Source organism: Aulonocara stuartgranti (assembly GCF_965226115.1).
Source record: "Aulonocara stuartgranti genome assembly, chromosome: 13".
NCBI lineage: Eukaryota > Metazoa > Chordata > Actinopteri > Cichliformes > Cichlidae > Aulonocara > Aulonocara stuartgranti.
This window is the reverse complement of record NC_138949.1, coordinates 20,976,930-20,988,247: the sequence shown is the minus strand read 5'-3', so window position 1 is coordinate 20,988,247 and position 11,318 is coordinate 20,976,930. Positions and strand designations below refer to the sequence as shown.

Genomic DNA, 11,318 nt, shown 5'->3' with positions numbered 1-11,318 from the left:
ATCATGGGATGAATGTTATAGTGGGGAGGGAAAACTCTTTTAACAGGAGGAAATCTCCAGCAGATCGAGTCTCATGGAGGGGAAGCCATCTGCCACTCACTGATTGGGGGTGAGGTGCAGTTATTTGGAAATGGCTCCATGAGATCTTCCCCACTTGTGTAAATCTTCAGTTCTCCTTCTTAGATCTCCTCAGAGTTCCTTAGCCTTCACCATTGCTCTTAGTATTGCTCTGTTGAATGAGCGCGGTCAAAGTCTGGAAGCTGTTTGACATGAAAAAGCAGGAAATGCTTTGTTTGTCATGTAATGATTCATCATCATGCAATCTTTTCAGAAAACTCTCAGCGCAGTTACATTTTGCTTCGTCAGCGACAGCAAACTCGTAGAGAAACACAGAGAGGCAAGTTCTCCTGGTTCTGGGGGACTGACTAAGAGATCATAGAGTTAATTTTTGTCCCAGTTTTATTTTCTCTTCATGTTTACCTCAGCTGCTGAGTGCCTTACATTTGTCAAGCTTTTCTCTGATGCAAAGTGGTCCTATGTGTTAAGATCCAACAGAGAAGTTACTGCAACTGGTTCTGACAGAAAGGCGTCAGAATACACAGCACATCACAGCTTGTTGCATATGGTGCTGCATAGCCTTCAGTGCTGCACTGAGGAACTCTTCATAGGTCTTGTGCCCTCTGGTGGTAGTTCTCCAGATTGCAACATAACCCACTGGACAGATGACGCCAATAACAACACCAACCACAACAATTTTTTTGCAATAACTGAAATACAAAGATACAACCATTCCATTTTATTATAAACAAAATACTGCAGTATATACATTTTTTCCAGTAAATACCCGTGATAGGATGCTACCTGTGCAACATGTCCAGTTGTGAAATTTCCTTACTTCTAAATATTCCACAGTCAGCTGTTGGTGGTATTTTTACTCAGTTTTTGTATTAGTTATAGTCTCTATTAATTATTATTTGTCACAGCTGGGAGTAATGAGGCTGGATGAGACAAGGGAAGCAAACTAGAAACACTGACATGAGACATGGACCTTCAAAGTAAAACAGGAAACACACTGACTGAACTCTAGACATGTAAACTTAACAGCAACTGTGGAGACAGAACATAGGGACCAGAAACATGGTACAGAAAGGCACAGTAGACACAACATGGAACACAGTGAAGCCGTATTACAAAACCTAAGAACTAAACCTATGATAACCATAACTGAAACCTAGGGAAATAACAAACATAGTACAACAAAGGACTCAAAACATAAACCATAATATAAAAACACAAGAACTCAAAAAGCTGGGTCAGAAAGACCCAGAACCGTGACATCATTGTATGAAGGGCAAGATTTAGGAAAATCAGTACAGGTATTACAGTGTTTTGAAAACAGTTGACTCCCTGTCTTGTTAACATCCCAACAAAGTCTCATAAGGATAAAAGTTTGGATTTTTTTTTTCCAATAAAACTAAAAAACATGTTAGTTAGTTTTCCATGTTCACAAAATTATGTTTAGTACATTTTTCAAAAGCCTAGTTTTTATTTTTAGTTAACTTTTTTTTCATTTCCAGTTTTAGATTTTAGTTTGTTTTTGGTAAACAGCAATAGCCTTGGTCGAGAAGTCACTGGAGAGATTATATATCTCATGTGGGAACACCCCAGTTCTTCTCAGGCAGGAAAGATTGGAAGTGCTGCACACCTGGAATTCCCTTCTTAGCCTGTTTACACCACAACCACACTGTTTATATTAACAGAAATTACTGGATGGATGGGTTTAATAATGTTAAAAAGCACGGAAGTGGTGATAGTTTTTAATATATTTCCTTTAAACAAAGATCTTGTTGTGCAAAACCGAGCCAAATGGCCAATGAAAGAGGACATTTTTATTAGTTGTTTTTTTGTCAGGTGTTTTCTCTTTTGACGTTTGAAAAATGTTTATTAGCATTAGATAACAGCTATGTAATAGACCTAAAAATAAGCCATGAAAAGCAAGGAAGGAACCAAAACCAAGCTTTTACAAACTCCAGGTTCATCAAATATTATCGCATAATATAGAAGCTGTAGCAAGACATTCATCTGTCCCTTATGACACGTGGATTTTTTAAAATGAGCATTATTATTATGATCATGAAATTAAAAACACTGAAAAATAAAAACAATCAAATTTAGATATATTGCAACTCGAAATCAGCTTTCACAACCTGAATTGAAAATCAAGAGGTAACTTTGCAAGATTGTTTCTTTAGAATTCAAAGTTCTTCAAGTTCATTGTGTATACATGTCAGCAGTTATTTGAAGGATTGTTTGATGGTAAACTATCTTTTAACAATATGTCTCTGATCTGTGTCGCTTTTTTCTTTTGTTTCATATCCACAAGGTTTTCGATAAGTTTCTTTGAAGCCTGTTTGCCTTCCTTCTCCACCCACTTAAACAGCAGCTGCAGCGTTCGCTCCTCAGCATCATTTCGATACTCCATTTCATAAGATTCAGTAGTAACCACACTTATCCCAGTGTGGAGAGCTAGGGTTCTTGCATTTTTCCATCCAAGCTCCCTTGCAATATCAGGCAGGTGAGGAACAATGTCAACATCTGAAAATAATGTAAAAAGAAAAAATATTAAAAGATGGGTATTAAGACCACAACGCACAATATTATAATTTACTGAGCAGGCAATATGCAATGTTTTTTGATTAATGGATGAAAATGGTAAAGTCATGATCAGAAAGAAAAGAGGGTAATACACTTTTGTTCTAAAGAAATTAAAAGTTTAGAGAAAATTAACCACATGAAAAAATGCAAATGCACAATAACTTGTTCTAAAATCTGATTCTGACTGGTTAGTTCAAAAGACAGAGAATAATTAAAGCTCTTATATTGGCTTGAATAAAGTCATGTTTGTTACCTGAAAGACGACGGATGAGCTTCTGTGAAGCAGAAACAAAATAAAAGTTTTAATTCTTTTCAGTTTTGTTTGCGATGAAGTAACAAACTGCTCATGTCCATGTGTGTGTGTGTGTGTGTGTGTGTGTGTGTGTGTGTGCAGAAAGGCAATTGGATGAACCAGAGATCAAAGAGTAAATATCACGTCACAGGTGTCCAAAGAAAATAACTTACCTCTTTGCTTTTTTCATCCTCTTTCTTTTGTTTTCTCTCTAATGAAACACGAATAGAAATTACACAGAAAAATTAATCAAGATACGACTAAATATTGAACTGAATATAAATAAAGCCTTCAGTGCTGAGCAAGGAAACACACAATGTCGTCTGGTGGTACTTTACTCATATATTAGCAGAAATACTCACTCGCTATCCAGATTATTCCTACAACGGCTGCAGGAAAAACAAGGAATGGAATAATAATTCCAGCAATAGCTGAAATGAGAAGATATGACCATTAATATTTTGCAATGCAAAATGTGTCCAATATGATTTATTAAAATCCAATAATACTTAAGAACACCTTACCTCCACCATTTCCATTGCAGACTGCATCACTGTTGGCTGTACAGGCTTCTTTAACACCACCAATTCCACATCTTGAACCAAAACAACAAACAACCACGAATGAATCAAAAATAACTACAAAGGGAGCGGAAAGCCTTAAAGGACAAGTCAATAGACAACAGATTCTTTAAAGGAGCTACACACACATGTCACAAACTCTTTATTAGAAACATGTTTGCAATCTAATGAAAACCATTACAATAGCTCTGCCATCACTTCTGCTTTTACAAAATGAATGAGTTTCAGCAAATCATGCTGGAAATGTTCCAATTATTTAAGTGTATTACTAAGATGGCGGTGTATTGAGCTACATTACATTAGTAGGTGTTCCTATTATTTTGTACAATGTATTAATATGAACACTGTACTCAGGTCTAGTACATTAGCGCTAGGGAATATGCACAGATTTACATGCTGAATGTGATTTCAAAGTCAAATCAAACTTACTTTTTACATGGATGGCAGATTGTGCAACTTTCACTGCTGCAGAAGTGATCTTCCTTGCATCGACACTTGGTGTCCCTACCAGCAGTGCACTCTTCTTCTACTTCTAAATTAGCTGAAAAGTTGAGAAAAGTCACACAAGTTATTATTGAGGCTATAAAGTCTTTAAAAAAAAAAGAAACTTGCATTGTTTTAATTGTGAAATAGACCAAGGATGGTTTTCCTTCACTTTTTCGTATAAAAAGATGGGATGTGAACTTTCATATATAAATTGAAATAATGCTTGGATAATTCTGGTACTGCATTTTAATTATCTGCTAACCTTATATATTTAAAAATAAAATATTAAAATATGACATCTAAGAAACTGCTAATCAATATAGCACATGTATAATCCAGTAGATAATGGTTAATGATAGCTGATTTGATTTCAGGGTCCTCATACTGGACTTAAGCATCGTTAGAGCTGTGACCAGTCAAACATTCTGCAGCAAAAGGTGAACTTTTCTCTAATATTTTGTCTTTAGTTTAGCTGTGAATAAAAGGAACAGCCATGTCCTATCATAATTGTACCATTTGCCTGTGCGCAGGAGGTGCAGCGGTGACAGGTCTTCCGGTCACTAGGCTCACTGTTGTATGTGTCCCTCTCGCAGATTTCACATTTTCCATTCATTTTATTGCCATTAGTGCAATGCTCTATTACTCGCTGTCCTACAGAGTGGAGAGAGATGATGCAGAAGAAAGTCTGTTAATGGTATTACACTGTTTACATGAATAGAATATAATAACCAGGGGTGCAATTAAGTGGTCCGCAGGTGCGCATTCGTTGCAACTTCTTATCTGTGTTAACTTGTTGTTTTCTGTTATATCGCGAGAGTATTGTTGCTGTATCTATAGTACCAATTACATAATTAATTGGTACTATAGATACAGCAACAATTAAAAAGTGAAGTTTTAACTTTTTTCCCCCTTTAAAGCTTCATAGACCTTTCTAATGGGTCCTATCCTAAGAGTTGACTGCTCCACAGCACCACCAGAGATAAGCAAGGGGGTCATAAGTTAATGGGAGAAAAAAAAAGAAGACAGGTTAGTGATGTTTTGCTGTTGTTATTTTTATTTTAATCTTTAATTAAGGCTTATTTTCCCAGTTATTTGGCTGTTCTGGCTCAACAGGTTGTGCTATCGCACTCTGTTACAGAAATTCTGGGAGAAGTTCAGTCATAAGATTGATGACTCATAGGTGTCAGAATAACTGGAAATATGAACGGAAATTTTCTAGCAAACATAATCTGGAAAGCCCTCGTAAAGCATACGACTTGCAGAGTTGCTGGTCTGCAGGCTGGCAAAAGTAAATGTTTTGATCAGGCATGTCCAGCAAGTCCAGGTCATTCTCCTTTGCAGGCCCCTCACTCCTACCTTAAATATATTATTTATGGCCACAAACAGAATTAATATAGTGTAATTTCTCTTTTCACAACATGGTGGCAGCACTGCGCTGTGCAACCAATGAATGTATAAAAGTTTTGTACACTCACAAAATGAAACTGAGACACTGATACTCAGCAGCTTCATTGAAGTTTCAGGTATTCCGGACAGCTTGATCTTTCTTATGTTCTCGCAACATGTGAATGATCAATTGCTTTATTTTGTTAACCTGATCACTGTGATGATTAACAATATATATATATATATATATATATATATATATATATATATATTTTTTTTTTTTTTAAATAATATTTTTTATGCTTCACAAAAAGGCAAGAAGAATTGTTGGCCCCTGGGTGATTGTCAATTTATGACACTCTCGAAAAAAGTTTGGACATCCCGGGTTTTGATTAAATGGAGAACAAAAACCCTACAGATTACAAAGACTACAAATTACAAACTACATTGCTTGAGTTCTTTAAGTTCACATAACCACTGACACTTACCAACAGGGCAGTTACAACAGCTCCAGTTTGTAAAGTTGTAGGTGCCATCCAAACATTCCGGCTCTCTTCTGATACGGGATGCCCCATTAACTGACCTGTGGCGCTGGGACGAGGCAAAGCAAACGCATCTGTATAAAAAAAACAAAAACCCAGAAGCTCAAAACGAAAGTGAACGTGCGGCAGCTTGGTTTCCTTTTAGAATAATAAGTTCGTTTAGGTTAAATAGCAGTTTATAGGTGGTGTTAAGACGCCAAACAGACGAATTCATTGCTTTATTAAAGATTACATTTACCGCACACTTCTGAACTCAGGTGTTACGGTAAGTTGTATCACCCTTCGTTCCCAACCGCCCCTGTGGTTACCACCTCACACCGAGCCGAGCAGTTACTAAAGCTAGTAGAGACAGATAATAGAGGACTGTCTAGTCTACATCTGATTACTTACAGTGACACAGCGAGCCAAACACAGGAACTAAACCACAGTGAAAACTTCGTCGCCATCGCGCAGTGAGTCCAGAGCCTGAAATGTGTAGAGGCGCGCTTGCAACACGACGGGGCGGGGTTTCCTGTTTGTTTCTGTTGCGCTTTGTCTAATCCCCACGGAAAGTCCCAGAAACCACCGCTTAGTCAAGCAGTCAGCAATGACAGAAAATCACATATATCTCTAGAACTATGTTGCAAAAGCAAACACAATTATAACCAAAAACAAAATTACGTTAATAGTACAACAGGAAAGTTACACATACCAGATCATCATCATCTTTTATCGCTTTAGTCTGTGTTGTTCTTCTTTTCAAAAACAAACGATACACATTGAGCTACTATGACATTATTTTGTTTGTTATTATCTATTTCAGATAAAAAATAAAAAGAACATGACAAAAAAGAAAGTATTTTAACTTCTGCCACTAGGTGGTGCTATTGCTCTTCTTCTTGCTCCCTCTGCACCTTTTTCTGAGGTGGAGCCTACCACATCCATTAGTTCGACTTAACAAAATGATTTTCTTTATAACATTTAACAAGATATGTTATCGATTCTGACTTGATTTATCAGAATGTTCTAAAAGTTTGACACAACTGATATTTTAACATGGGTGTTAAAATATGGAATGAGTTAAATATGTGAAACAATACGTTCACAACCAGTTACTGATTGATTTCTCTCCCTTTTGTTGTTGTTTCTTAAAAGAAAATTTGCCGCCTAAAAATAAAATTGCGCAGATGATCAAAGCTAAAAGAAAGCTCTGCAGGAAGTCAGATTTGTTCACGTCTATGTTATACTAAAGTCTTAAAGGAAGTAAAAAATTGTCTTTGATTTGAACACGTCTCTTTTAGAGTGAACTTATTAAGCTCCCAGTGCCACTTCTGTAGCAGGAAATCCTTCCTGCCAGTGCCACTCATGTAGGAAATGAATGCTTCACCCCCCCCCCCCCACCCATAAAATGCTGTTTGATCTCTGCCAACTGTAGTTAACAGCAAATGTATCTTTGAACAAAACTAGAAAAGGGGGTTTGACTAGGGAATAAAAAAAAAAAAACTTAACTTGAAAGAGAACTCCTGTGGGATTTTTTTTTTCATCTATATCAAATTTCAGCTCTTTGTTGTCACACTCAGTCCCTGTGTCAGATTTGTACCAGTCTACTGCATGCTCACGTGGCCCACTTTGTAGATCAAAATGAACACACATACAAATAGGTGTCGCAGGACAGTCATGAGTTAATATTTTTAAATGGTGTATAACACTTTTCTATTTTAAGCACTATTTTTTCTATTTTTTCTACAAGCCTCAGTCAACCAAACACACACATATTCATAAAAGTGCTTTTTTCTATACCCCAACTCCTTGTCTAACACACACACACACACACACACACACACACACACTTGGATGTATTCATCTGAGGCAACTTGGGGTTCAGTATTTTGCCCAAGGACACCTGCATGCAGACTACAGTAGCTGGTCCTTCCAATGGGTAGATGATCCGCTCTAAATCCCGAACCACAGCCACACCTACTTTTAGCCACACTGATGCCCCAGATCTACATTAGGTGGTGTCTAGTGTACCGTTTTGCCCACAGATGACTGCAGTAATCTTCAGGAAGGCTCTGATGTGCTTCCTTCCCTGTTTCCCCTCTAATCACTAACCTGGCATAAATTTGAGTTTTTCCCATGTATCATTTCTGCTATATAGATACATGTATAAATAAAATGTCTGTAAAATTAATGATATCACCAATTAGTCTAAACTGTACTTTGTTTTTAATAAAAAATATATAAGTCGTAGCTGGTGATTATTATCAATTGATTATTATACCTTCCACACACCAGTATCTTTAGAAATACAGTACTGTGCAAAAGTCTTACACTACTTCATATCATTACATTCTGCTAGAAAAATGGTAAATATTATAAATATAAATTGTTTATTTATTTATTTTTTGATGTTCCCAGAGAGCAAACCAAAGTACACTGGTCCAGAAAAGGACCATCTCTACTAGTGGTGCGCAGATTCAGATATTACTCATTTCTTTCATCAATAAGTTCTCTAATTCTTTGTAAATGTGCTGCGTGCTGTTTTACTTTAAGTTGAATGTAGACTAATCAGACATAAATGATATAGCTATAAATATTTTTCATTGTTTTACATTTAGAATTTCCAATTTCCTAGTCAAATTCGTGCTCTAATTCATGTAAGTTTTACTTTGAAATGGCCTGTTTTTGGCTGGAGAACTGTCTCTTTGTCTTTTGTTGGTTGTAATTTCTCTTTTTGTAGCAATGTAACACAAACCCTTTGAACTGTAAATCGGTGCACCCCTAGTCTCGTCAGCAGGACATGGACTCTATGTGGGTTTTAACAATGTCTCTGTTGATGAGATGAATGTGGGGCGACAGTGGCAAGAAAAAAAACTCCTTCTTCGAGGAAGAAATCTTGGGAGCAATCAGGCTCTCTGGGAGGACCCTTCCTCCTAAGGGCAGTTATTACCAATATTTGTCCTCCAGTTGGCGATGGTGGGCTAGGACGATTGCTGTTCTTTCTCGGCATGATGATTCCCAACATCCAGCTTTAGACCTGAGGATGAAGAAAAAACTGATTAACAAAGTGATGGCACATTTAAAAATTCTCTCACTTCAGGATGAGATGCTCTGTCTTCTTACGTTTTTCTTGTAAAACAGGATTTAGGCCAAGTACTACAGACCCAGTTGTGTGGAACACCTGTTTGTAGGTGAGCCAGTGATCTGTTGTAGAGTCTGGACTCTCCTCAGGATGGACAGAATTACCATTGTAGTGCCCTGAAATCATAGTAGGACAAATGAATCCAACTTCTGAAGGTCAACTGATTTAAGCATACAATGATTTTGACAATGAAAAGTAACACATTCTATTAAATCCTTCTCTGTCTTTTTTTTTTTTTTTTTTACCTGACTCTGTGCTTCCATAATTATGAATGAAGCTTACAAGACTGTAACAGCCTCCAACCTGAGAAGGTACAAAGCCAAAGAGTGTTAGTTTTATAAAGAATCACATCCATTCCATTCGCTTCCGCTTATCCTTTTCAGGGTTGCGGGGGGCACTGGAGCCTATCCCAGCTGTCATAGGGCGGTGGTTAGCACTGTTGCCGCACAGCAAGAAGGTCCTGAGTTCAATTCCACCATCAGGCCGGGGTCTTTCTGTGTGGAGTTTGCATGTTCTCCCCGTGTTTGCGTGGGTTCTCTCCGGGTACTCCGGCTTCCTCCCACCGTCCAAAGACATGCAGCTTGTGGGGATAGGTTAATTGATTAATCCAAATTGTCACTAGGTGTGAATGTGCGAGTGAATGTGAGTGTGAATGGTTGTCTGTCCCTGTGTGTTAGTCCTGTGACAGACTGGCGACCTGTCCAGGGTGTACCCCGCCTTTCGCCCTATGACAGCTAAAGAATCACATCAGTGCGATAATTAGGCTGATTCTCTGAGATGTTCTGCAGTCTGTTTTTACCTGTTTGGATGACACAACCAAGTCTCTCTGCAGCCTGACGGGGTCCTGAAGCCTGTAGGTTTGAGTGAGGCAAAACCTCCTCAGGTGCAAGGTCAGAACTCTTGCAGAAAATAAAAAAACAAAAAACGCTGTCTTAAAAAACTCTGAGGTTCAGTGTGCCACAGTTTGGAAACCAGGTCAGTCTATCAATTTTGATGTGACCTCACTCACCTTGACAGTGTATCAAAAGATGACTGACAAACGAGCTGCAAATGAGATCGAGTCCAGAGGACTGTCCGAGGAATGTTCTCTGTGTTTATAATGAAGCCCAGGTTGGCCAGATGCTTCATGACAACAGAAGTTTGGTGGAAGCCTCCTCTTCCGACCATGGTGGAAGCAGGCAGTGATCTAAATACACTCAACAAAAATATAAACGCAACACCTTTGTTACTGCTCCCATTCCCCATGGGATGGACGTAGAGACCTAAAATTCATTCCAGATACACAATATAACCATCCCTCCCAAACAGTGGTCACAAATCAGTCCAAATGTGTGGTAGTGGGCACATCTGCTATATTGAGATAATCCATCCCACCTCACAGGTGATCTGACATCATGAGTAGTGCACAGGTGTACCTCAGACTGCCCACAACAAAAGGCCACCCTGGAATGTGCAGTTTTGTCTCACAGCAAAATGCCACAGATGCCACAAGCAATGAGGGAGCGTGCAATTGGCATGCTGACAGCAGGAATGTCAACCAGATCTGTCGCCCGTGCATTGAATGTTCATTTCTCAACCATAAGCCGTCTCCACAGGCGTTTCAGAGAATATGGCAGCACATCCAACCGGCCTCACAACCGCAGACCTTGTGTAACCACACCAGCCCAGGACCTCCACATCCAGCAGGTTCACCTCCAAGATCGTCTGAGACCAGCCACCCAGACAGCTGCTGGAACAATTGGTTTGCACAACCAAACAATTTCTGCACAAACTGTCAGAAACCGTCTCAGGGACGCTCAACTGCATGCCCGTCGTCCTCATCGGGGTCTTGACCTGACTCCAGCTCATCGCCGTAACAGACTTGTGTGGGCAAATGCCAGAGGTGTGGACTCGAGTCACATGACTTGGACTCGAGTCAGACTCGAGTCATTAATTTTATGACTTTAGACTTGACTTGAAAAAATGTTCTAAGACTTGTGACTTGACTTGGACTTTTACACCAATGACTTGGGACTTGAATTGGACTTGAACCGGTTTACTTGAAAAGACTTGATATTTTACCCCAAATACAAAATTTAACATGCATATTATATAGAGATTGAAAATGTGACGTCATTCACGGGTAGAACCGCAAAGGATTCTGGGAACTCGTGGCAAGCGGTACTAGCGCACGCAGGCTTTCAATTAAAATCAGTTATACAGCGATAAAAAGAAACACAAGAAGCTGTTGTATTATTAACTGCAATAGCCGGTCG

General features: G+C 38.6%; 1 protein-coding gene across 1 annotated transcript; it reads right to left on the bottom strand.

Moving 5' to 3' along the window:
- Nucleotides 1-781: 781 nt before the first annotated feature.
- fas (Fas cell surface death receptor) lies at nucleotides 782-6,449 on the bottom strand. The gene is made up of 9 exons (XM_082557816.1): nucleotides 6,333-6,449; nucleotides 5,889-6,016; nucleotides 4,528-4,665; nucleotides 3,958-4,069; nucleotides 3,472-3,542; nucleotides 3,310-3,378; nucleotides 3,121-3,158; nucleotides 2,909-2,930; nucleotides 782-2,595 (listed from the first exon to the last, which is right to left on the bottom strand). The coding sequence occupies exons 1-9, from the start codon at nucleotides 6,386-6,388 to the stop codon at nucleotides 2,288-2,290; spliced, it is 942 nt and encodes a 313-aa protein (XP_082413942.1). The 5' UTR covers nucleotides 6,389-6,449; the 3' UTR covers nucleotides 782-2,287.
- Nucleotides 6,450-11,318: the final 4,869 nt, after the last annotated feature.